Here is a 27,880-nt window from a genome sequence, read left to right on the forward strand (position 1 = left end):
TGCTCTTCATGGGTAGATGGCAGACAGTGTGTATGGCGTCGTGTGGGCGAGCGGTTTGCTTATGTCAATGTTGTGAACAGAGTGCCCCATGGTAGCAGTGGGGTTATGGTATGGGCAGGCATAAGCAAGGTAATGATTACATTTTCTCGATGGCAATTTGAATGCACAGAGATACCGTGACGAGATCCTGAGGCCCATTGTCATGCCATTCATCCGCCGCCATCACCTCATGTTTCAGCATGATAATGCACAGCCCCATGTCGCAAGGATCTGTATACAATTCCTCGAAGCTGAAAATGTCCCAGTTCTTCCATGGCCTGTATACTCATCAGACACGTCACCCATTGAGCATGTTTGGGATGCTCTAGATAGACGTGTACTACAGCATGTTCCAGCTCCCGCCAATATCCAGCAACTTCGCACAGCCATTGAAGTGGAGAGGGACAACATTCCACAGGCCACAATCAACAGCCTGATCAACTCTATGTGAAGGAGATGTGTCGTGCTGAATGAGGCAAATGGTGGTCACACCAGATACTGACTGTTTTCTACCTCTCTGTGGACATCGATGCATGTATACTGTACGTTACACTGCATAGTTATATTTTTATATGTTCATTTTTCAGGGAACTTCACAATTTATGTGTAGAAGTGAGAGTCTGTATCTGTGTATAATGTAATCTGTCTGTCCCCAGGTTCCATTCCTCTAATCCTGGCTGCTACAGCAGTTCATGTTGAGGTGGAGATCCTGCTGGATAAAGGAGGGGAGTTCGAAGCCCAGTCTGAGAGAACCAAAAACACAATATTGTTGATGCTCTCAGTATCACTGAAGGTCTGTCACGCCCTGGCCTTGAGAGCCCGGGTTTCTTTAGTTGGTTTGGTCAGGGTGTGAATTTCTATGTGTAGATCTAGTTATTGTAGTTCTATGTTGGCCGGGTGTGGTTCCCAATCAGAGGCAACTGTCGATCGTTGTCTCTGATTGGGGATCATACTTAGGCAGCCATGTTGCCTACCTATGTTGTGGGATCTTGTTTCTGTGTGTTTGGCTTGTTTGATGTTTAGCCTGTAGAACTTCACGTTACGTTGCTTTTGTTGTTTTGTCTGTGTTTAATGAATAAACGAACATGTACGCATACCACGCTGCACCTTGGTCCAATCCTGTTCTCAACGAACGTGACAGAAGATCCCACCACCAACGGACCAAGCAGCGTGCCCAGGAGGAGCAAACACCCTGGACACAGCGGGAAGCAACATTGGTAGATGTCCTCCTCGGTTGGGGGAAAATTACCGAGGAGGAATCCGTCCGTTACGGTGAGGTAATGGAGGAGGGCTGGAGTCCGGATCAACGGCGACACCAACGGTGCCGACGACGAATGAAGCCCGAGAGACAGCCCCAAGAAAAAAAAAATCCTCGCACCAGACCAGTGGTGCGTGTTCCCAGCCCGGCGCGGCCCGTGCCTGCTCCTCGCACTAAACCAGTGGTGCGTGTCTCCAGTCCGGCGCGGCCCGTGCCTGCTCCTCGCACCAGACCAGTGGTGCGTGTCCCCAGCCCGGTACGTCTGGTGCCAGAGCAGTCCGCTCCACCGGTGCATGGTCCAGCTCCGGTCAGCTGCTCCACTCCAGTGCCAGAGCAGTCCGCTCCACCGGTGCCTAGTCCAGCTCCGGTCAGCTGCTCCAGTCCAGAGCCAGAGCAGTCCGCTCCACCGAGGTCCAGTTCAGCTCCGGTCAGCGGCTCCACTCCTGTGCCAGAGCAGTCCGCTCCACCGGTGCCCAGTCCAGCTCTGGTCAGCTGCTCCAGTCCAGAGCCAGAGCAGTCCGCTCCACCGAGGTCCAGTTCAGCTCCGGGCAGCGGCTCCACAACAGAACCAGACATCAGTCCCTCTCCAAGGTCGGGGCCTCCCACACCAGCATTACATGTTGACTACATATTTTGTTATCCTTTCCTGATATGATTTAATAAATCCTGACTGCTGTCTCTAGGTTAGTCTCTAGGTTAGTCTCTAGGTTAGTCAACAAAAACACTTGTTGCTGAATACATTGCTAACACTGCCCCTAAAACATCACCATTACCTTGCTATTTCATTATGTGTATCTCATTAATCATTTACATAAACGTCTGGGTGCTGCGTTGTGGTATTTGTTCCTGTGTTGATTGTTGCAAAGGTCAAAATAACAAGCATTACAAATGTACTTATACCTTTTTTTTCCTTTGATTTTGGCTTAGGTGCCAATTCCCACATAAGTTGTGTACTCTGAAGGGTTTTCTCTATATATAATATTACTTTTTGATGAAAAGGAAATCATATGTATATGTAAAATATATCTATGTAGCTGTAGAGGGATACATGTGTTGACCTATGCCACTCCAGGTTTAAACAAGAGCATGGGGAGCTTGCCTATTAATACAGTACAATGCAGGTTCTTAGATCTGGTGGGAGCTCACACTGTTTCACCCAAGGAAGAGGCTGAGACTGGAATAACTTTGTGGAATTTATTTCAGACATTGTCACCTTTAAAAGGTAGAGTCAGCAATATGACATAGATGACATAGATGTGTCCGTTCTGGTCAAAGGCAACTTAACATGAGTTGAGCTAACACAAACAAAGGGGTGGGTTACTAGCATGACATTGTGTATTAATGTTATGTGATTTCCCATTTCAAAATAAGAGTCCCTCGATTTGTCATGCTAAAATAAGTCCTGCAATTTCCTATTTCAAAATAAATCCCTCAGTTTGTCATGCCAAAATAAAAATCCTGCAATTTCCAATTTCAAAATAAGAGTCCCACAATTTGTCATGTATGTTTTTTTATTTCTATTTTATTTCATTTCAAGAGTAATATAAAACCCCAGAGGGGAATGTCATAAAATTAATTGTCAAGGCACAGATATGCCTTGACAATTAATTTTATGACATTCCCCTGCTGCGGCTAGTCTCTGGCTGCATGGAGATTAACCCACGGATACTCTGTGCCACAAAATGAGTGACAAAACGTTACAAAACCTGGCCAGATCATTTCAAGTCATCAGTCTCAAGTCAAAGTTGAGTCCCGAGTCTTGAGGCTCCAAGTCCAAGTCAAGTCATTTTATTTTCTATTAAGTTCAGTCTCAAGTCATCAAATGTGTAACTCCAGTCAGACTTGAGTCCAAGTCATGTGACTCAAGTCCACAACTGTTAATATGCATGTTTATTTATATTATTCTATAGAAACCACAAAAATCATTTCTGATGCAAATGTGTGTGTGTGTGTGTGGAACAGTGTGGTGATGACTAAGTGGATAAAACTCTGGATATGGACACATCTGCCTGGTTCTTGCCAGACCGCCTGTAGTGGGTCAGACCAAAGTAGAATCAGCATTAAGTCACTAGCGGGTGAGGGCTCAGAAGCCAACCAATCAGACGGCTCCAGTTGGCCGTTTTAACACAGGTACACAGCGGGAGCGACACCAGTAGCTAGCTACAGTAGATAGGGCAACAGGAGTGTCCTTCGCCCCAGCCTGCCGAACACTGCTTTCCCGCAGTTCTGTTAACGTTACGGCAAGGGCAGGTGCTCGGCAGGCGGGGGCGAATGACACTGTGAGCTAGCTAGTATTTCGGTAACGTTACACAGGCGTTCTGTTAACGTTATGGGTAGGGCGTCTGTGTCTGTTTATCACAGCTTTTAATCACAGCTGATAAAGAGAGGGGTGGAGTGGCTGGTATATCTGTTACATCTGCTATCCAACGCATCAGCAGATTGCACATTAAAGGTAGACTCAGCAAATAAACAGCATAGTGGGTCAATTTCCGCAACAACTAAGAGCGTTGAAACGCGAGGCTCAATTTCTACGCTGTGAAGCGAACCCGTGCACATGTGCAGATACTGTGTGACTGTGTGAGCGAAGTCTTGCATCTCACTCATCTCAATATCTGCAGTGTTGCTCATGGCAGTCATTTTCTCTGTCTACCTTTAATTATACTACAATGATGGCATAGCCTAAACAAAAAACTCAGATAATATTTTTATTTCCCTTTTGACCCACATTTTAATCACATAGACAATCAGGGGAAATCCAGAATGCAGGAATACCGAAATGCTGGAACACCCCAAATTGCGGGCCGCAATCACACACTATTGACTCTGCAACACACTATCACAGATTATTATGAAATAGACACAAATTACTTATTAAATTGTTTTAACAGTCACACAAAAAAAGTATAGCCTACTGCCTTCATCTGTGATTGAAAGCACTGAATTAAAACATTTAGGTGAACATTGTTTTTTAAAAACTTTTTCCTGTGTATTTCAAAATAATTTGTGATAGTGGGTTGACATTTCCCAAGGGAAAAGTACATTCATATTCAAGAAAACAATATTATCTAATGAGATTGACCATATGACTGGATTCTGATCACTGAATATGATAATTGACTGTTAAATGTTACCTTTCAGATATTTTAAATGTCTGTAATGTCTACTTGTCAATGTTTTTGTAATGTCTGTAAGGTATTTTTCCTTATGTGTCAGACCCCAGGAAGAGTAGCTGTTGTCATGGCGTCAGCTAATGTGGATCCTAATAAAATCAAGTAAAATCAACATACTGACATACTGTGCCTCAAGGCATCACAGACTATGGGAATAACAGCTAAACAGGCTGTACATGCACATCCTCAAACATTTTGTTCAAAAATGCAAGTACTTTCTGTTATGTGTGCCAGCACTATTTAGGGTGGGTACCGCTTTGTGGCACTATGCCACCTAGTGAATAACTGTCAAGACAACCGTTTTGAATAATGAAATACTTATTAAGGGAAGTTGTGAATATACTGTAGGTGATTATGTTGGAACTTGCAACCCTATTGACAGAGCTGAGTCATATTTACTCACCTAAGGCATCATTTCATCAGACCTTTCAGTTTTTTTGATCTTTGCATTCTGTGTAGGCCAATGGCACCTTGTGTCCCTAGTAGGCCCTGACCTGGGTAGGGCACAACGGATGTGTGTGTGGGGTTAGACAAGAACAGGGATATACAGTCACAATGTTAGAGATTGGGCCAATTGCAACCACTATTGACCGGTGTATTACAGTGAGGTGATCCATTAATATGGGCTAAGAGCACCCACACAGCTGATCTCAATGATTCTAAAATGTTCACTGCTCCAAAGCCCCCTTTATAGCTTACCTGATGCTATCATGCGTCCTTTGTCCTGATCTCGTCCATATTCTGATTGTGCCCACATTTTTAGACAGGTGTAAATTATAAAAATACTCATTGTGATCCTAACCACCTCTGGGGGTAGTCAGGCACACATGGTCTGGATATCTTTACAAGTGTAGACCGATCTGGACAGAGAAACCATTTAAATCATAATTATCCCTCCCTCTAAAATCATGGGCAGGTGGCACCATTGACTTATGGCATCAATGTGTGTCTTAAAATAAATAAAAACATTATTATGAAAGAATAGTATTCAAATATTTGGATACAGGGAGGGACCAGGAAAAACTGTGCAGACAGTGGATGGTTGAGACACATTTTAATACCATGCGTAGATACATTTCTGAAAATGTGGACAGGGATAAACCAGGTATAAACAGGGCTCAAAACCTTTTTACCCCCCTTTCTTCCAAATCATTTTCGCTCTAAAACAAACCCTAGTCTAGATGATGGGAATAACAGCTAAACAGGCTGTACATGAACATCCTCAAACTAGAGTAAGAACATCTAGTTCCAAAATCGATCCTTGATACCTCATTGTATGCAAAACTCCCCCTCACATGTCATGACAATGATCTTGGCATGCCAACTCCTTAATCTCCTCCTTGAGGATAATTTCATAGTTTCAATTTAATTAAACATGAACACAAATGAACACAGATCATGATCTGTGATTTTTACTTCCGTGAGGATCATTGTTGAAGACATCATGTGTAGAGAGAGATGTAGGCCGACTGTATGACACATGGCACCAGGACAATGGATATAATGGGGAGTTTTGTTATAAAGCTGATATGACAGCCTATCTTCAACCCTGTAGAATTACCATTACTCTTCAAAAAGGCAAAACAGCATAGCCAATTGAATCAAGAGGAACTACAATGCTACCAGTAACTATGAATGTATGCTGATGTGAAGTGATCCTACTAGATGTTATGAGGAACATAAAAGCCTTACATACAGTGTATGAAAGTTATCTGATAAGAAATCAGACAATGATTAACCATTAACTAATAAAGAATACACTTTCTAAAATGGACTGCTACACACATTCCTAAACTACCCCCTAAAGGAAATAAGGAAGGACATTACTTCTTATTACGGTACCAATAGTATGCTCCATATTGTCACGTAATAAAGCTGAACTAAACCAGAAAACACTATGGACAATAAATAGACTACATTTTGTTTAAAATAACAATTTCTATAGAAAAATATCAGGAACTGGAACAGAATGACTGATGATACATTTATTACAAATTTCTTGGACACATCAATGATGTTCAGCGACAAAAAAACAAAATAATAACAAATCCTCTGATAAACAAACCAAAAACATGTGACAATAACATAGGCCTATAAAACAATTAAAACTGTGGGTCAGCTTGTTTTCTTCATACTGCATTGAGCTGACAGTAGCAACCCATTTTCATTGGTAAAGCAGTCAAACCAAAACCAAAAAGATTGTCTAAAACCGTTCAAACATTACTCAGTTATCAGTGAAAACAGTGACAGTCGGCTTAAATAGCACAATCATTTGTATTGATCATTTAGCGCATCATTCTTACAAACACACAACGCTTTGTCATTACATTAAATTGTATCTAGGCTTACATGGCACCTAAATCATCTGTTTAAAAACACAGATCAGCAAGAGACACTATGCTGGCTGATTCTTGAATTTGATAGGCTTATGGCTGATAATGCACAGCGGAATGTACTGTTGTCCATTGGCATGGCATCCGATGTGTTCCGAGGGTTATAGCTACAGCAAGTGAGCCATTTCAGCATGCTTTGAGAAGCATAATTTTACATTTTAGTCATTTAGCAGACGCTCTTATCCATAGCGGAATCGAACCCACAACCCTGGCATTGCAAATGCCATGCTCTACCAACTGAGCTACACGGGGCCATAATAAATGGACTTATTTACGCTCTTATCCAGAGTGCATACATAATTTTTTATACTGGCCCCCCGTGGGAATCAAACCCACAACCCTGGCGTTGCAAATGCCATGCTCTACCAACTGAGCTACATCCCTGCCGGCCATTCCCTCCCCTACCCTGGACGACGCTGGGCCAATTGTGCGCCGCCCCATGGGTCTCCCGGTCGCGGCCGGCTACGACAGAGCCTGGATTCGAACCAGGATCTCTAGTGGCACAGCTAGCACTATCGCAGTGCCTTAGACCACTGTGCCACTCGGGAGACTTATGCATTATCATAGTAACCATACACCAATGTATTATTGAACCACTGCATATAAAGTTATAGGATATACATTATCTATCTCATTGTCATTTTGGACCACTACAGTTGAAGTAGAAAGACACATAAGCGGCAATATAATCAATTTAATATTAACAATATGACATACCTTTTTTTTCTTAACATTATCAGATCAGCAGGTGCCACTCTGACAGCAGGTAAGTTAAGTGTGATCCTGTAATGATTATGTACACTATACACCAGTGTTGGGTTCGGTTGAATTTCAATTCAGGCAATGCAGGAAGTAAACTGAAATTCCCATTCCAATTAAAAATGTTCTCAATGCTTTTCAATGAGAATAAAATAGTGAATTGGAATCTACTTCCTGAATTGACTGAATTGAAATGGAATTGGCCCCAATCCTGCTACTAAACACCCCGTCTCTTATAATGACCTGTGGTAAGGCAGCAGAATTTGACTTAGGGCTAGTGCTACAGAACAGCGTAAAATAGCTCAGCACAGAGACAATAATCAAAGGATAAATAATATAGAGAAAGATTGTGTAAGAGAGAGCAACAGTTCACATTCCCACCCAGAGAGACACTCAAACACTTAGAAATTGTCATAGGGGACAAGTGGCATTTAAGTCCCCAAAGCCCCATGAGACTTTGGTTCGTTTAAATGCACAGTTCAGTCAAAAACTAGATTTTCCTGTGTTTTATATATATTTCCAGGTTGGAATAATACTGTGAAAATGATGATAATGCTCTTTTAGTGTTTGAAAAGACTGCCTGACATTTCTGCCTGTTTTGGTGGGATGGAGTTTTGGCCTGCCTGGTGACATCACCAGATGGTAAATTAGTTAATAGACGAATAAGAAAGAGTTCCAAACCTCTCTGCCAATAACAGCTAGTTCAGTTTTCCCCACCCCAAAAACCACTCCCAGACAATCCTAGACAATTATTTGCTAAGAAGCTTTTTTTTCTTCTTTTTGACAATTTTGATGAAAACAATCACCCAGAAATGATTTGATATTGAGATTAAAATGGCTGCATTGGTCCTTTAAATCCATGCTTCATTATTAGCCTAGGCCTGGGCCTTCCAGTCTACTGGTCGAAGACAGATCCTACTCACTATAGTATATAGTTTGATGCTCTCTCGCACCTTTTAGTTGTTAGAAACTAATGAGGATTTGTCTTTCCAGCAGTTTCATGAAGCTTTCCATTCCTGGGAAGACTGCCAGACAGACCACACAGACAAACATCCCTCTCGTCATACCTCAGAGGAATCCTCATGTGAAACCCTTTGAGGGTCTGTGCACTCAGAAGTGCAGTGAGCAGGAATATAATGGCCAGTTACAATGGCATTAATGTTGGTGGGACACCATAACTAAAGTTCCCTATTGAGACAGTTCGGCCCATTCTCTCCCCAACTATTGGCCAGTTAGCACATTCTCTCCCCAACCATTGGCCAGCTAGCACATTCTCTCCATGACTATTGGTGAGCTAGTTTTGGGATCTTGGGCTGGGCTGGGCCGTCAGACAGCCACTGGTACCCCATAGGTCAGCTATCACACTAAGACACTAGCATGGTTCAGATCGACCACTCAGGGGCAATGACACTGAAACAATATGGCAACCAACAGAGCGAATATGACATGATGTAGCTAGAAGGCGACAAATTAACAAAAACGACAAAAAGGCAAGAAAAATATAAAAAGTAGTTCCCTTGTCAGGGTTGCTATGGCAACAACACAGCAGGGCCAGTGTCCGTTCATATGCATTCCGTGCAGCGGGGGAACTGTGTTACTGTAGCGGAGTATTGTATCATAAAACCAGACAGTTTACAGCTTATACAGTCAGTCTATGGACAAGGTTAGGGTAGGGATCTTCCCCAGCCCCAGCCCAAACATTGTGCTTAGTGGTGTGGACAGCAGCAGGCCAGTGCAGAGCGAGTGTCTGTGTGCTTCGCAGCACTACATCATACACATGGCCTTTCTCTCACCCCACCCTCACCCTCCTCCTCTTCCTCTTCCTCTTCCTCATGGGTCAGTAATCAGTACAGGCTCCAGGCCCGCTGATGCTGGTTGTACGATGAAGAAGAGAGAGGTGAAGTGGAGGAGGAGAAGTCTGTGGGGCGTAGCTGCTTTCCACACGCACACATTCAGTCCATCTTCTCCTTCTGGACCAGCTTGGGCGCGTCTACGAACTCCCGACCGTTGAAGAGGATGACGCCGGCCGTCACGAAGCTAGCTGTGCCCCAGAACAGCACATAAGCCAGAGTCTCCGTCCAAGTGTCACCTGAGGGGGGACACTGAGGGTCACTATGGGTAATAACTAAGTACCGAAAAAGTACCATTGATATCACATACTTGCCTAGTCAATACCAGTTTAGTACCAGTGGAAACAGTACAAATTAAGTGCTGCAAAATGTCTTTACGGACCAAATCCTAACTTGAGATCGGTGCAGGTGTAACTAGAATTTTCCTACAAATTCGATGCATAATTTACAAGGGAGTCCACTGCTGTCTTACCAGCCATGAGGAGGCAGATGATACACATGGAGAATGCCACAACCATGATAATGGGCAACTAGAGGGGGAGAGGGGAAACAGGAGATTAAATAAGATACAACGGAATCTCAATGTACCGCCTGTGACTGAAACCAACACATAATGTAGCCAATCAATATACATAGCACTGGTCAAGCCTAGCCAATCAGATCTCACCGTGAGGAACTTCCAGTCTTTGGGCTCGTGAAGGGGTGTGGTCATGTCTGCCTCGTCAATGGCATAGTTACCCAGGAACAGATCAATGGAGTCCTGGGGATCAGGAGAGAGGTCTCAATTATCAGTTACCACACACACTTCAAGGATTGTTATTAGTCACATTTACAAAAAACATGACTAATAACTGGCACACATGCACACACCTGTCTGAAGCCGTCTGAGAAGTTGTTCTTGTAGTATCTGATCATGGAGTTCCAGCCGTCCATCACCAGCCCCCATTGTGTCCTCTTCCCTGTTCTGAGACATGAGCACCGCTTCAGTCATCATTGTCATAATCATCTCTCTCTCACACACACTACAAATAATCATCGTCGTCATCCTCCACCCTTTCCTGAGCACGCTCTTGCTCAGAGTTTTCATCCTGGTTATCACAAAGGTCACTAGCAAAACATCCTAATCCTCCATGTTCTAAGATAAGGGCAGCAGTCCATTCAATATGCATCACCAAAACCAGTACAATGTTTTGATGTAGTGCACAGACAATTATGCATGGCCAACTTCACGGTTGTGTGGGGTGTGACTGACAGTGGGATGGGTACCGTGCCAGCAGAAAGACATCTAGTTAATTTCATGGGTGTGTGTGGGGTGTGACTGACAGTGGGATGGGTAATGTGCCAGCAGAAAGACAACTAGTTAACTTCATGGGTGTGTGTGGGGTGTGACTGACAGTGGCATGGGTACTGTGCCAGCAGAAAGACAACTAGTTCTCTGTCATTGTATAATGGACAAGTTCTATTCGAATCCATAATATCCTCCTACAGCCAGATGAACTCAGTGACTTCCTGATGGAATGGAGTGTGTTTCTATGAAGAGAGCCAGTCCTGTGCCCTAGCTGGCTAATCACTAGCAAGAAACACGTGAGCCCCTCTCTCTCACCTTGTGAAGTCTGTCTTCAAGGCCCCTGTGCCGGCGTACTGCTTGGCACACGCATTGGCATTGTCTGCCCACGCTGCAGAGAGCAGGGGTGAGAGAGGGAAAGGGAGAGATGGGGGGGAGGGGGGGGTGGAAGAAAGAGAAAACAGATTTAGTCAGTGGAAAAAGGGGAGGATTTCAATCATGTTAAACCATAGTGTTGGAATAATCTCATAAGGAAGAGAATGATGTGCTCATTCTGGCACAGGGGTAGGAAAGTGTTCAGATTTCAGCTGAGGTTCACCATTTTTGTAGATCTTCTCGAAGTCGGCCTGATCTTCAATCCTCTGGCCCATGTGGAGAACTCCAAGTCGCTGCAGATAAACAAAGAAGTGTGGTGAGATACTGCAGTGGCCTGACCATAGGGGGCAAGGCGGAACCAAGATGGTCGCAATCAGATTCAGGGGAGTGGCTAGGTCTACACCTTTATTGAACAGTAAAACTCCTGATGGTGGGACAGAGAGGTCCACGACATTGCTCATTATGTCAAAGACAGATAGAGTGAGTCTAGATGTGGTGGAAGTGTATAGATCAGGGATGTCAAACTCATTCCATGGAAGGCCTAGTGTTTGCTGGGTTTTGGTTTTTCCTTTCAATTAAGACCTAGACAACCAGATGAGGGGAGTTCATTACTAATTAGTGACCTTAATTCATCAATCAAATACAAGGGAAGAGAAAACCCACTGCCACTTGGCCCTTCATGGAATGAGTTTGACACCAGTGGTCTAGATGGATGTGGTAAGAGTGTCTAGAACTAGTGGGAGTGTCTATATGTAATGGGCGTGTCTAGTCAGTGTGGGCGTGTCTGATTGGTGGTTCCCACCTCCAGCTGTGACTGCAGTGAGCGTCGTGCCAGCAGACTCTGGATGACGTTGGTACGGTCCAGACAGTCCATGCAGTTACTGCGGAACATCCCTTCCTGTTGCACCAGAACGTTCCCATCCACATCAACCAGGAAGTACCTGACCAACCAATCAACTCAACCAATCAAACAATTTGATTCCTAAATATAGCTCTTTTTACAATAACATTTGTCACAAAAACAAAACAAATCAGCAAACCACAGACAGAGATGAACACCCCCCAAAAAACAAAGTACACAAACACAGAATAACATAGACTAAATACTTACCCATACTCATCTTGCATCTCTGTCACCATATCGACTAAGATCTGCAGGCGATGCCACCTCATCCGACTGCATTCCTTGTGGAAGTCAAACGCTATGTACCTAGAGGTGCAAAGTACAGGGAGAAAAGTTATGTAAAATCCAACTAAATAATTTTCTTTAAGGGGTTATATGGAGTTCCATGCCTTTAGACAGAACGTTAACCCCTAAAAAAAGACATGGATGATGTTAGAAGAAGACGTGCATAGTGGGATCAGAATGAACGATGGGGAAAAGCTATAGTCCTTACTTAACCATGCCGTTGCCCAAGCTGGACACCATTTTGTCAAAGGCCTGTTCCAACTGCTTCTCTGAGCCTTTCTGGTCGATCAGATTTAAAATCACTTGCTTTCCATAAATGATGATCTGCGAGTCAAAATGCCTTTGGAAGCCATCCAGCTGTGAAAGCAGGACAGTAAAGGTAAGAAAGAATTTATGACTCAGTATAGTAATACTCAATATCACATACCTCTACTGTAATTAAATTACTACTACTGTGCATTAAAATGTTTTTACATTTGAATATGAAATATCATTTAAAATTATATGAATATTGTAACAGGTAGCTTACATGGTCGATGGTTTTGCTGATCTGAGGTTTTGGTTTGTACTTGAGGTTGGGTCTTTGGGACCAGTAGAAGGGGATGGAGCCTCGGGTCTGTACGAATGAGGCCTTGCCCCCGTTGTACTGGACAATCTGCTCTGTCTCCACAAAGTTAGCTGCATGACCCTCTGAGTCGATGCCTGAGGGACCAAATAGACATTATGTAATCATCCGTCTGAGTGGTCAGAGTGAGGAATGTTTGACAGTAAACATATAAGAAGTGGACAGGCCAATATTATCTGCAAAGGGCTGGTGTGTGTGCAGGGTTTCGTTCCAACCAGCTGTAAAACACCTGATTCCACTAATCAAAATATTGATTGAAGACCCAGCTAGCATATAAGGTTCTGAGAATCATATTTCTTAGAGCTTGATGAGTGTGGTTGTCCTATGGTTATTTTGCAAACAACCTTCCCACAACTTTCTGGGAATGGTGCAGGATAGTCGCTTGGCTTTGGAACATTCTCAGCACATTTAAGGAACTTGACAAAAAAAAAAAACCTTCTTTACTTGGTATTTCATTACTTTAACAGAACATTTCCTAAAAGTTCAAACATGGTTACATTGCATTTTAATGTTTGTAATGTCCTAGGAATGTTCTCCAAGTGGTTTGACATTGCGAATAATATTAATTATAGACTAAAATGAACAGCTCTGTATTTGTAAAAAAATATATGGCACACTAGCTCCATCCTGGTGGCGCAGTGGACTAATTACATGGATCGAGAACGGAACAGCATAGGTTCAAATCTCCCTGACACCATGCCACAATAAAAAAAGAAAAGTGTTTGCATAATTAATGCCTAAGCATATTAATTTCCATGTGTCCTATCTGTGCTAAAAACAGTTAACCCAAACTAAGATCGCAGTGTTAAAAGTCTTATTGAAACATTTGCTCAGAACGTTATTTAATTACCTTCAAATAACCTATAATTTCCATTCTCATCACGTTAATAAAACCTCCCAGGAAAACTTTCAGGGAACCATAGTAAAACGTTTGCAGAACCTCCCTGCAAACAAAAAATGTATCTTCCCATAACAGGCAACATTTTTACTTCCGTTCTCAGAACGTAAAAAAAAAAACGCTCAGTTTTACCGATCAGGAAACGTATGGCTTCGTTCCCAGAACCAATGGGAAACCAAAAACGTATGTTCCCATAACTTCAACAGGAACCAAATGTGCTAGCCGGGGACTGACTAGTTGACTAAGGCTGTGTTTACACAGGCAGCCCAATTCTGATATTTTTTACACTAACTGATCTTTTGACCAATCACATCAGATCTTTTCGCATCAGATCTTTTTCAGAGCTGATGTGATTGGTCAAAAGGCCAATTAGTGACAAAAATAACAGAATTGGGCTGCTTGTGTAAACTGAGCATATTTGACTCAGATGTATGTATTACTGTTTGGCTGGAACAAAAACCTCTGCACCCACACCGGTCCACTGTGGAAAAGATTGTCCATCATCCCTGCTCTAGTCAGAAAGCTCCAGTTAGACATGCTGGTGGATGTGGAGTCAGTCACCTCTGACGTAGTAGCGTACTCCAGCCCTGAAGCAGCTCCGCCTGGAGATGATGTTCCAGTCAAAGATCTTCCCATTGATGCAGCAGGACTTCATAATGATGACTGGACAACACGTGGTTAGGGATAGCACAGTCTTAACCTTTAAAGCCTAACTTTACCTTCTGAATTCAACCTTTCTCTGCCTCCTTTTCAGAAAATGCTTTGGAGTTGGGAGTGTTGTGATGCTTAGAAATGTGGGCTTCATCATATTATGTCAATGGATCCACTTTACATTGTCTGTAAATACAATATCCCTAATTTCCCAATTTTAATACGACCTATATGAATCTCTAGCTCCCCCTTGTGGCTTAAGGAGCAAACCGCAAGTTCACTTCTACTGATATACATGGTCTGTCAAACAGTTTTCCAAGTTTTCCTCAGGGAAAAGAATGACAAGACTAATCCAGTGTAATCAATAGCTGCTTTACATCCAAGCCACTCAGACAGCTAAACCCCAAGGATCAAGGGGAAATATGAATGTGAAAATGACCATGTGATCTAGTGTGTTGTGCACACGTGCAACTGATCACATCAAGGGTAGATTTCCAACCAATTACAGATTACAGGGTTTAAACTGCAATGCTGTTTAACAGTTCAGTCACTCTAAACAACCGCCACGTGAATTACATATCTCACATGGGCAATATTTGTTGTCTTACAAGAAGTGGTAATGAGGTCTTCCTGTTTATGAGAACTGAAGAGCGGGAAAAGTCTTCATCTGGAGTTTGCAACAACAACAAAAACATGAAAGGATACAGCCATGGACAACTGGGTAAGCAAACCTGTGCAGCTGTCAAGAGAAGATCAGAGATAATGCAGTTTAGAAAGATCATAAGACCTGTACTGGAGCGCATTCATTTTATATTTACCAAAAGTGGTTAACATGTGTCATTTTTGTCCTTACCTCTGGCTGTGCCATGAATTCTCTCAACAGGTGACCATTCCACACAAACCGTTGGTCTGCCTAGAAACGAGGGCAAGAAAACAACACATCTTTATAATACCATTCGACATGTTTCCGCATGCCCTGCATAGGAAATGTCTGCATCTGTATAGGACACAAGTACAAACACATTACTCGTGTTTTAATGAGTATCTTCAAATGGAAACAAGTTTTTACACTATTTTCCTCCCTCTATATCTCTCTTTCCATCCACTCATTCTCTCACCCTTTCCAGCAGGCTCATCTCCTGGAACTCAGGGCTGGTGTTGGCCAGTCTCTGCAGAGTGTGGGTCAGGTCGTAGTCTGTGGCAAAGTAGAAGCCGTCTGTGAGCAGAACACTGTTGATCATGGACAAGAAGGCTTTGTTGTCCTGCATCTGATGGGGTCAGAGGTCAAAGATAGGTCAGGAGGCAGATTGAAGAAGGAAAGAAAAGAGGTCGAAGGTGAGTGCTCAGGAGGCAGGTTGAAGAAGGAAAGCAAAACAGAAATTAGGTGGACCCATGGTTAGACAGTATCGGATTACCACTATTTATATAAAATAATATATACAAGGAATCTAAATTGAGAATATATATATATATATATATATATATATATATATATATATAAAATAACATCTCCTCCACCAGTATTGCAACTAGAAGCCAACATAGAGATGCCCACTAATAGAGACACACTTGTCTAGACTTGGGGACAGAACAGAGTGTTCTTGTAACAGCTACATGATGATGACACTGTCTGAAAGCAGTACTTGTTCTGTCTGTGAGAAGGGGTCTCGTTCTCTGACTGACAGACAGCTTTGCCCTTCACATACACTTGACTGTCTACAGACACACTGTCTGTCGTTGACCGGCTCCATAGCCAATTCAACACAGGGCATCTATGTCAGCTCAGATGCCTAGCATTCTCAGTTCATTATGCTTCTTTCGTTTTGGTCACATACAGTAGCGAAGGCAAGTGACTTCAGCAGCTAGCTAATCTTAGAAAAATAACCCAGAGTATCAGGCTAGGGTTTCGACTCGTCAGCATCCACATCAAAACAACCCACTGTCATTAACAAGGAATCATTGTGAAACGCCCTTGGCCTGAAATGCACCCAGGCTCTACATGACTGTGGACTTGTGGGCTGGCACTGGGGCCCCAACTCACACCTCCCTACCTGGTTGTCTGTCAGGTGCAGCACAGTCTTCTTGTAGGAGATAACGTCAAAGTCCATAGCCTTCCACATGGCATGGCCCAACAGGTCACCCACCTTCTTCTTCTTTGTGATAATGATGAGGTACGTGCCTGGGGAGGGTAGGCAGAGGGGCACAGGTGTCACTAAAGTAAACACTCACCCTGTTGAGAACAGTTGTGTGTAACACAGGTAAAGTCTTCTCAATGGACAATTTTACTGGAGAGTCTGAACTGACTCTTGTTGACAGAGTGTAAGACTGAACCTACCTGCCACCAAACGGATAGTTCCCATGATGCCACATATTGGCCTGGTGACCGCATGGGGAGGAATGTCCTTCCTCACTAGAGGGACAAATCATCATCATTTTTTACATTTTAGTCATATAGCAGACACTCTTATCCAGAGCGACTTAGTGAGTGCATACATTTTCATACTGGTCCCCCATGGGAATCAAACCCACAACCCTGCCGTTGCAAGCACCATGCTCTACCAACTGAGCCACATCATTTTTTTATTGCCTTTATGATCACAAACCACCATTGACTTTGGTCAGCATAAGACAGCATCATGCCACGATAACACACACAGTCTAACATAGGCCTACTCAACATACCGGTGAGGATCATTTCTGTGGACACCCTGTCAATGGACAGGACATCATTGGAGCCGTCATCACAAGCCTCAATGTAAAACTTCTCTGGGGTAGTGTGCCTATGGGGGGAGAGTGGGCACAGAGGATGGAGATACAAAATCAGTGACCTTGGTAGACGAACATCTGGCATTGTGAACCGCGCCTTATACATAGGGAAAACATTGGCTTGATTTGGCAAAGCTCAACTTAGTTAGTGGCTAACGTCACCACCAGCTCACACATACTAGCTACTCGCTAGCTGGCTCAGGCTAACTAACGTTAACAGCTAAGCTAACTGTATTTTCTAGCTATTTAGCTGCTTCATCAACCAGATCGATTGCATTCTACCACTCATTCAATCGAAAGGCAGATAGCTCGATAAGTACTGTTACAGACAACACAACTACACATCCTTGACATAACTGTAAGCTAGTTACAGTACTGTAAACTGAAACAAATCCCGCATACGAATGACTGCAGCCAGTAATTGCAGTTGAATGTTAGCTAGCTAGCTTATCATATGCTAGCTAACGCTAGTCTTACACCTACGACAATTTGGCACGACAATATGGCATTTTTTCCAGAAAAGTTGTAGTAGCTAGCTTTTGAAAATAAAAGACTGAAAACGATATATATTTTCAAGACTTACAGGTTGAAGCTCTCGTAGGCGGTCGCCATCTTTAGAGGAGGTCTGACCTAGTGACGTGTCAATGAATGTGCACATCATTGTATATGGCTGGACCGGAGTTCGCGTCCAGGGTTGGACATTTAGATCGTAGTAAATTAGGAAACTATGATAAACTATAGGCAGCAACATATTATGTAGCACACAAAAATACATTATTTGATCAAAGTTACAGTTCATTAATCGTACTATTACTGTACGATTCCTCATATCACAGCATGAAAACTTTATACAACGACAGTCCCCGTGCTGTTTTCAGCGGGCTAGTGGCGCAATGGATAACGCGTCTGACTACGGATCAGAAGATTCTAGGTTCGACTCCTGGCTAGCTCGGCTTGTTTTTCTCTCCGGATCTTCTCGGATTTTTATTTATTTATCCTAAGATTAACACATAGGTTGTTTGTTGTCATGAGAAAGGCATGGTTCTGTTTCGATGGGATCATGAGTTGTTTGATTGAGTTCAACTCTTGGCTGACTCGGTTCCTCTGATTCGGACCTTTTCCTCGTCTAGGGGCTACTGAAAAAAAATCTGCCCTGCCGCGAGTTTGTTGAAAAAACATTGCTGTCTGGCCTAACGTTACTGCACATATTACAGTTGATCAAACTTTTGTATTCTATATGTTTTTGTGTGTCCTAATAGCCTTAAAGGGGCAATCAGCAGTTGCTATATCCATAAACTAATGCTCTGTACCCATTGATTCTTGAATAATATAATTTATAAATGCCTCGTGAACTTAGTTTAACTGTCGGACCCCATCAGAACCCAAAATATAAGCTTGTTTTACTCAATGTTTGTAAACAAAGTAAATGTGAACAAACACTGTATAGCCTCAAAACATGGATAAAACTATCATTTTCCATCCATAGCTATGAATATGAGAGGGATTACATTTCTCCAGCCCAATCCCTCATCTTTTTACTGAAACAGTGGTGAGGAGGCGCTTTGTTATCGTTGTAACTGCTGATTGGCCCTTTAAGGCTACACTTATTTGGATTATCCTAAATACCTATGTAAAGATATACCTACTACAGGTGTGCAAAAGCTTTTGTTGTACATAGGCTACTTGATCATGAAGAAGAGACAGACAATTTGACAATCTATTACAATGAATTTTTTTTGTTTTATATATTTCATTTGGACATCTCTCAAATAATTTTTAAATACAGTAAGCTACTGGAATACTTCACATACTTCATGTACTTTGAACAAGTGATTAATGATCATTGCATTTTTTTTTAAACAAGCATAAATATAATAAAGCATGAAATATGATAGACTAAGCCTACTGAAACTTAATCATTTAGAGTCACTTTTTTTATCACTGCAAACCAAAATGGGTTATCAGGGGTTGTTCATAGATATTTCATTCAGGGGTTTATTGGAATAGAATAAACCTAGCTATCTACCTACTTAGGTGGTAATTGTGTGCAGGGATTTTGGAAACACTGTTGGCTTTGGGTGCAGCACTCAGACATAACATAACTGACATATTTGGGTTAATAATGCAATAGAAAGTATATTCTAGGAGTGGACAGAGGACATTAGGAATATTAACCCAGTATCAGTGTTGGGAACAGAACATCCAGGGTTAATTTAACAATAGAAATGTAATACTAATACAACATGATTCCCACTGACATGGAATGATAAAGGACCCTGTACAGTTTGTGTTTTAAAATGCTAACTTTGACTTTCTAGACACTGCCTGTATATTAACTAAAATGAGGAAGGAAAGTATTTCTAGTATAAAATGTAATGTCATAACCCACACACAGAGACATACAACAAAATTGGGACATTTCTCTATTAAGCTATGCAAACTATTGCTACTGTATCAGTATCTACAAATACATTGATTAAAACTGAGCAACTGAAATTGATGGCACATAAAGGGGAAAATGAAGATCAAGATATTTACACAAGCACATGAAATGTATACTTATTTACACAAAATGCACCTAATTGAGACTATAAATTGTATTGTTATAATTCCATGCTTAATTGTTTTGGTATCAGTCATCAAAATATAACTGTGCTTTGGCATTGGTATTTAAATATATATATTTAGGATAAAAAGTTAGTTATTTCCAGATTATTAACATTCGTGTCAGATGAAAGTTCAACACCTTACAACTAATAAACACTGTCTTCAATAGAGAAATAGATTTTTACATCAAAAATAATAACAGGTCTATCTCAATTACACTCCCACACACGCACACACACAATCAATCAATCAATCAATCAATCAACCAATCGCACAATTAACCCTAACAGAGACCTCACTTACATCAGAGATGTACAGTAAAGGCATACATTATCATTCCAACCATTATAGACAGCTTTTTTTGGCAGATTGGTTGTGGTAGATTATTGGCAGTTAGTTCAGAGGGCCACCTGGTGGCACCATGCACTAGATCCTAGGACTAGAACTGGTGCTGGTAGGAGGCAGCGGTGGGCGAGGCGCAGCCCGGCTCGATGTGCTTCAGGTGGCAGGCGTGGCAGAGGAGGTGGCCGTCTAGCGGGTAGCAGCGGTGCCCCTCCTCGTCATTCAGCTCCATCTGACAGTCCTACAGACCAACACAGGGGGATGAGATGTGAAAAGCCTTTAAATAAATCTAATAACACTTGAACATTACCCCAAAAGGTTTTTGTTTATTTACATAACATTTACATAGAATTACATCTATGTGATTCCATCTACATCTATCCGATTCTATGGGATCTGAACTGCTACATTTGTATTCAAAATGCTGGTTTAAAATACATACAGTACCAGTCAAAAGTTTGGACACACCTACTCATTCCAGGGTTTTTCTTTATTTTTACTATTTTCTACATTGTAGAATAATAGTGAAGACATCAAAACTATGAAATAACATATATGGAATCATGTAGTAACCAAAACTGTGTTAAACAAATCAAAATATATGTTATACAGTGGGGAGAACAAGTATTTGATACACTGCCGATATTGCAGGTTTTCCTACTTACAAAGCATGTAGAGGTCTGTAATTTTTATCATAGGTACACTTCAACTGTTAGAGACGGAATCTAAAACAAAAATCCAGAAAATCACATTGTATGATTTTTTAGTAATTAGTTTGGGGGCTGTCGCTGGGCAATACGGACTTTCAGCTCCCTCCAAAGATTTTCTATTGGGTTCAGGTCTGGAGACTGGCTAGGCCACTCCAGGAACTTGAGATGCTTCTTACGGAGCCGCTCCTTAGTTGCCCTGGCTGTGTGTTTCGCATTGGAGATGGGTCGTGGCTGGGTCTTCCAACATGACAACGACCCATCTCCAATGCTCTTACTGAGGGAAGGAGGTTGCTGGCCAAGATCTCGCGATACATGGCCCCATCCATCCTCCCCTCAATACAGTTTAGTCGTCCTGTCCCCTTTGCAGAAAAGCATCCCCAAAGAATGATGTTTCCACCTCTATGCTTCACGGTTGGGATGGTGTTCTTGGGGTTGTACTCATCCTTCTTCTTCCTCCAAACACGGCGAGTGGAGTTTAGACCAAAAGCTCTATTTTTGTCTCATCAGACCACATGACCTTCTCCCATTCCTCCTCTGGATCATCCAGATGGTCATTGGAAAACTTCAGATGGGCCTGGACATGCGCTGGCTTGAGCAGGGGGACCTTGCGTGCGCTGCAGGATTTTAATCCATGACGGCGTAGTGTGTTACTAATGGTTTTCTTTGAGACTGTGGTCCCAGCTCTCTTCAGGCCATTGACCAGGTCCTACCGTGTAGTTCTGGGCTGATCCCTCACCTTCCTCATGATCATTGATGCCCCACAGGGTGAGATCTTGCTTGGAGCCCCAGACCGAGGGTGATTGAGCGTCATCTTGAACTTCTTCCATTTTCTAATAATTGCGCCAACAGTTGTTGCCTTCTCACCAAGCTGCTTGCCTATTGTCCTGTAGCCCATTCAAGCCTTGTGCAGGTCTACAATTTTATCCCTGATGTCCTTACACAGCTCTCTGGTATTGGACATTGTGGAGAGGTTGGAGTCTGTTTGATTGAGTGTGTGGACAGGTGTCTTTTATACAGGTAACGAGTTCAAACAGGTGCAGTTAATACAGGTAATGAGTGGAGAACAGGAGGGCTTCTTAAAGAAAAACTAACAGGTCTGTGAGAGCCGGAATTCTTACTGGTTGGTAGGTGATCAAATACTTATGTCATGCAATAAAATGTAAATTAATTACTTAAAAATCATACAATGTGATTTTCTGGATTTTTGTTTTAGATTCTGTCTCTCACAGTTGAAGTGTACCTATGATAAAAATTACAGACCTCTACATGCTTTGTAAGTAGGAAAACCTGCAAAATCGGCAGTGTATCAAATACTTGTTCTCCCCACTGTATTTGAGATTCTTCAAATAGCCACCCTTTGCCTTGATGACAGCTTTGCACACTCTTGGCATGCTCTCCACTCTTATTAATTGTTTATCTGGCTTCCACAGTGGAGCTATTCAGAGAGAGAGATCCCTCAAAAGCTCTCGTCTCCACACGGCTCACTGCTGTTTGTTTTCAAGTGCTCTCAGAACTCCATATGCCAATCAAATGCTATTGAGGTGGGAGTCAGGAGAAGAGGCACTTGAGAAGAATCATCAGACAGTATTGAAGAGCGAAGCAAATTAGCATGTGCTTGAGCTCCTCTTTCTAGCTCGCAATTAGTACCAAGACTGTAATTAAGCACTGGGACCACCTTGTCTATGGTCTGTGTGCAGTAAATAGCTTTCCAGAATATGTGACCATGCGAAGTGAGACTATTCTCCCGACACTTTTTCCCTTTTAAATTCTGTTTACTTTATGACAACTAATCTCAGAACCCCGAACCAAATCTCTCTAACATGTATTTTAAAAGACTAAATGATGACTGAAATATGGAGTTCTTGATATGATGAGAAGGCTGACATATGGTATAGGATCTACCCCCTGGTATTTAAGCGCATTCATGTAGAGAAATAATGAGGCGTTTTATAGTGGATATACTTACTAAGATGACAGCTTTAACATTTAGTCTTGTCACCAACAACACAGAACATCCAGTCTCTACAAGGATATAGGAAAACAACAAGCGAATTTGTATCTTAATGTTTACCCACCTCACAGTGATAGCACTCTACGTGGTAGTCTTTATCCATGGATACCACTCGGATGGTTTCATCAGAGCCCTGTGGAGACAAACAGACAGCCTTTTCAGTGTCCACTGAACCCCAGTGTCTATCAGTATAGGCTGGATCGGTTCATTTAAAACAATTAAACATGGCGTGCTTGGCCCGGACAACTCTTAGCAGTCTCTCTTATCCAGAGCCATTTATAGTTAGTGCATCGTAAGATAGCTAGGTGAGACCATAAAGATCCTATTAAATGATTATATGGGTGAGACAAACACATATCACAGTCATAGTAAGTACATTTTTCCTCAGTAGTTGTCAGCAAAGTTTTTTGTATTCTTTTTAATGGACAAAACCGTAAGTCGATTTTGGCAGTAACAGAGTGCATTCAAATCAGTGCACTGTTCATCTTGTGCAGGTGCAGGTGACAGTGGGAAATGTGTCAGACAATCAGAGTCCTGTAACCAAAGAGATCCTATTCAAATGGGATTCTATAGGTTGTTATCAATAAAACGTCACAAGGTGCAGAGCGTTCAATTTGCCTGCTAAAACCATTGACAACTGCATACCGTTTTCAAGGGATTGTTAAATAAATGTTATAACTATTTGGTTTTAATATCACCTCTTGAAGAGCATAGTCAGAACTACACATTTCAGATTATTCCACATGTAGTTCTATCATCAGAGTTATACAGCAAGTAACTGCATGCTTTTCATGATCAGTAAACATCAATTGATCATGTATTTTCAGATACGTAAGGGTAGCCTATCATTTGGCATGTAGCCAGCTGTTGAAGAGGGGATAATGTTAGCTAACTTCACTAGTAGGCCTACATTGGTTGGAGAAAAAATTACATTAATTAATTACCCCTATGTTTCGCCAACTGTACAAAGTTTCTACCGGTAGCTTGCAAAGTAAACATTATCAGTTAACAGTACATCGGCAAATGCACCCTTCTGCTGTTTGACAGGCAGAGCCCACAAAGGACAGAAAATTAACTTAAACCACTCATCCTTGTCAGGTATAATTCACTTTTATTTCAGATCACCCAAATATCCAATTAATGGTGGCCAATATTGAGAGATATCATGAGGCTACCCTCACGTATCTGAAATGACTCCTTGCCCCCCAGCAGACAAATCAAACACTCTACATCTTATTGTGATGTTCTATTGACAACGACCTATATGTAATGCTGTGCCTGTAATAGCATGTATTATGATGTCACAACACCAAAATTATGGAATCCATCAGTGACATAATCATAACAATGACATCAGTCAACACTCAAATGATAGATTGACCACCACTACCTTGAGATCTCCCCCTTCAGAGAGGACTGTTGAGCTCCTTAGATAGCCTACAGTACATTTGTTTTTACATGCTGAGCGTCCATTGATAAAATGATCCCTTTCCGTTATAGGCCTGTCCATTGCTTTGTCATTTAGCCTCATTTTTTTTTGGGGGGGGGGGCTATAGTTAGCTGTGATTGCTAACAGGTACAGTAAGCTAATTACTGCTGATATATCAACCAGCAGGCTAGCTAACTAGGCTTTATCCTGACATCCATTTGTGTCCTTTTACTTCCAACGTTTACAAACTACAGCATTTGAAATAGGCCTACTAATAGGCCAAGATTGGCAAGATGGTAGTTCTGTAGAAACGTGTCCTTTGGCCAACACCAGCATTCTGGACAGTACTGTGAACCTTCACCTGAGAAAACAGCCAGGTGTCAAAGACCAAGGCTAAAGCAACAGTCAGCTTCTGATAGACAGTCTGGGTTCAGCCTGCTACAGCTTCAGAGGGCAGGTACTACAGCTGGAATGTCCAGTATGTATCAGACTTTCACCAATTATTACCATCATCACACAAGCTATTCATCATGGTCATGTGGTTATATATAATTGTTAAGTGATAATAAAGTAAGGCTTGTCAGAATTGACATTATGATAGAATTAACTATTCAGTTAACTGACTTCTTATATTCTATATCAGCCAAAGGATCAGCAGGAGGGTATATGGAAGATGTTCTGCTATCTATCAACTCATTTAAAACTAGTTATACACGTTAAATAAAATATATTCTAAACTCTCCCCCTTGTACTGTACTGTGGTCCCTTCTACAAACCACCAGGAATTTATCTGGCCTTTTTCATGACAACGTACATGCAGGTGTAACACAAACTACCCCCTGCTCTGAATTCTACCCTTCCAGCCTCAGTGAGGAGGGGCAACATTCCTGTAGAGTCAACTCTAATTTTGGAGAAAAACAATTTGAGGGAGGGATAACGTTAAGGGCAAAAGTCATGCACTGAGTGAGGCGTAGGGTGCAGTGCCTGCATCTGAATCACACACCGAAAAATGCAACTAACACCGCTCCCAAAACCACCCCATGTAGGCCTACACACAGAGGTCTCAAATAGAAGCCCAGCCCTGAATCTAGACCTCAGTGGCTGGTGTCATAGTCTGGCCTCTGGTTCAAATAGTGCTCTTTCAGATACGTTGATAGTTTGATTGAGCCTGAATGGAGTGCCAGATCAGCTGAGTTTGCTCTTTTGGGACAATTCCATTGGTTCCATTGCGCCAGCTCAATCAAGCACTAAATAAATAAACATTTTTGGGGGGGGCGGGGGGGGTGTCTGCTGACCTGCGTGTAACTATGGCAGCCATTACAACAAGAGATGTTCCCAGGTCTGCTATCAGGTTGGTTTATTGCTTCAGCCCAGACCTTAGACTGAGTAAATAGCTGTGAAAATTGATGTCTTCCTGAATCGTGACTGCAGCTTGCTTGGCTCAGGAGAGAGCGAGACTTCAGAAATTAGTTCCAAATGTTTAAAGAGGGAAAGCTGATCATCATGCCTGCGATCCCTTTCAAGTCCCTCTACATCCAAACAGTTGCTTAAAGGGATACCTGCTCATGTGCAACATGTTAAAACACAGCACACCCCTTCCCCCTCCTCCTCCTGCACTAGAGCCTGACCTAGGATAGTAGCATACTTGATCGTTTGCTACTGCCTCAGTAGGATACTTGATCGTTTGCTACTGCCTCAGTAGGATACTTGATCGTTTGCTACTGCCTTAGTAGGATACTTGATCGTTTGCTATGCCCGAGAAACTCTCTCCTCACATCTGGCTCCAGTCTCAGTTCAACACTGGGGTTGGTAATCAATCTTTACCCTGAGGGAATCAGGTCAGGGGTTGCAATGTGACTGTCCATATCAGCATTGGACGGGAATGGATGTGTTTGTATCGTAAACCATAATATAGGAAATGCCTGAAGATTTTGATTATCATTCATTACTAGGGACAGGAGTTCTTCCTGTTGAAGTCACTTTGCAGACAGGAACCATTCCAAGCCTTGTTCATTATATTATTAGTCAACCGATCAACTTGGTATTTTTGTCATACATGACATGAAGATGATCAGAAAAACACCTATTTTATGGTTTTAAGTCCTTAGTCTATTACTTGAAGATGCTGTGTTCAAAGAGAGATTACCTCTGAAGGCAGGATGGGCTGGTTACATGCTGCACATTTGGGGGCCAAGACCCTGAGAAAACGAGAGAACAAGATAAATCAATTGATAGAAATAGTAACAGTTTCAGACGGAAAATGTATGTCTGGTTTATATTGGTTCCCCACAGAAAGACTACCATGCTTGATATAGATACAGCACTTGCATCTGTTACTCTTTTCTGGTTAATACTTCTTCCTCTCATTCACCAGCCCCCTTTTCTCTCCTCCTTTCCCCCTCTCTCCCTTCAGTGTGTGTGTGTGTATGACAGCGTTGAGACTGCTAAGGAGAGATGGTGAGTCGCCAGGTCTGCAGATGTGCTGGCTCAGCCTCACACGTGATTCAACCAATCCAGAAAAATACATTCATTCTTTCCCCCCACATACACACAGACCCACACACAGCTGGCAGCTGACTGGCACCTGAATGTCTGAGTCTGTAAAACAAAGGCCCTCTCAGCGTAGTGGGCATGACTAGGTCTGATTAAGAAACCACACACATTTCTTATCCTAGATATATGTTAGCATGTGGAAGCAGTGCCAGGGAAATTAAACCAAAGCATTGATTGATGTCATACCTTGTTCATAGACTGCCTATAGGTTAAGGAAACCAATGTGTCATTTTGTAATTTGGGTGAAGTATCCCTTAACTCAAAGCAACCTACAAATCAAATCCAATTTTATTTGTCACATACACGTGTTTAGCAGATGTTATTGCAGTATGCTAGTGAATGAATGCTAGTGACGATTCACCATGATTAGGTGGGAAAAGACATCTGGTGGCTTCAGTACAGTGAGCTCTGATTGCTCTAACATAAGGCCCATGGCTCATAGTTCCCCCTGGTTCTGTCAGTATACTGGGCTGTTGCCCTGGTCTGGCCTGGCCGGGTGCTGTGGATTCCATTGTGACCAGATTCCTGATTCAGTGTGTTTGTTGTGCTTGGCTGAGGTGACCCCTGCTGCTCCTCCCTTTGCTCTTCCACAGGACACTCATCCCTTCCTACCTAACATCTCCTCTCTCCTCTCTTCCCCTTCCTCTCCAGTGTCAGAAACTCCTCTCCACGTGGCAAAAACCTGATCCTGCTATGTCCAAATGGAACTGCCGCTGACTTCTGTTATAGCAACATGACTTCAATCAGGCCTTATTGCTAGCGCCAGTTAAACTAATATATTTATGTTTTGCAGTGTTCATAATGGTTGTACCCACGTACCTGTGGTAGTCTTTGACACAGTAAATCTTGTTCTCTGTGTCCACAGTGAAGGGCACTCCGTCCAGACTGTCGTTGCAGATGACACAACGGAAACAGCCAGGGTGGTAGGACTTCCCAAGGGCCTGCAGGATCTATAGAGGTGGAAGGAGGG

General features: G+C 42.4%; 2 protein-coding genes and 1 non-coding gene across 3 annotated transcripts in view; 1 reads left to right on the top strand and 2 right to left on the bottom strand.

The window, feature by feature from the left end:
- Window positions 1-7,539: 7,539 nt before the first annotated feature.
- Window positions 7,540-17,897, bottom strand: LOC121586022 (phosphatidylinositol-3-phosphatase SAC1-B). The gene is made up of 18 exons (XM_041902440.2): window positions 17,842-17,897; window positions 17,175-17,272; window positions 16,828-16,902; window positions 16,544-16,671; window positions 15,611-15,760; window positions 15,346-15,405; window positions 15,198-15,231; window positions 14,403-14,504; window positions 12,848-13,020; window positions 12,527-12,675; window positions 12,241-12,339; window positions 11,932-12,070; window positions 11,353-11,422; window positions 11,073-11,145; window positions 10,340-10,433; window positions 10,137-10,229; window positions 9,942-9,999; window positions 7,540-9,708 (listed from the first exon to the last, which is right to left on the bottom strand). The coding sequence occupies exons 1-18, from the start codon at window positions 17,868-17,870 to the stop codon at window positions 9,572-9,574; spliced, it is 1,761 nt and encodes a 586-aa protein (XP_041758374.1). The 5' UTR covers window positions 17,871-17,897; the 3' UTR covers window positions 7,540-9,571.
- A 240-nt stretch (window positions 17,898-18,137) lies between these two features.
- On the top strand, window positions 18,138-18,210 carry trnar-acg. The gene has a single exon. It is a non-coding gene; the product is annotated as a tRNA-Arg (tRNA).
- Window positions 18,211-18,978: 768 nt separating this feature from the next.
- Window positions 18,979-27,880, bottom strand: part of LOC121586023 (LIM domain-containing protein 1-like) — a 34,747-nt gene continuing 25,845 nt past the window's right edge. The window contains exons 5-8 of the mRNA XM_041902441.1: window positions 27,730-27,860; window positions 26,504-26,555; window positions 22,993-23,061; window positions 18,979-20,448 (exon numbers count right to left, since the gene is read on the bottom strand). Of these exons, the coding sequence (XP_041758375.1) occupies window positions 20,305-20,448; window positions 22,993-23,061; window positions 26,504-26,555; window positions 27,730-27,860 (396 nt within the window). The 3' untranslated portion in view covers window positions 18,979-20,304. The remainder of the gene's footprint in view (window positions 20,449-22,992; window positions 23,062-26,503; window positions 26,556-27,729; window positions 27,861-27,880) is intronic.

The sequence above is a fragment of the Coregonus clupeaformis genome, chromosome 17, assembly GCF_020615455.1.
Source record: "Coregonus clupeaformis isolate EN_2021a chromosome 17, ASM2061545v1, whole genome shotgun sequence".
NCBI lineage: Eukaryota > Metazoa > Chordata > Actinopteri > Salmoniformes > Salmonidae > Coregonus > Coregonus clupeaformis.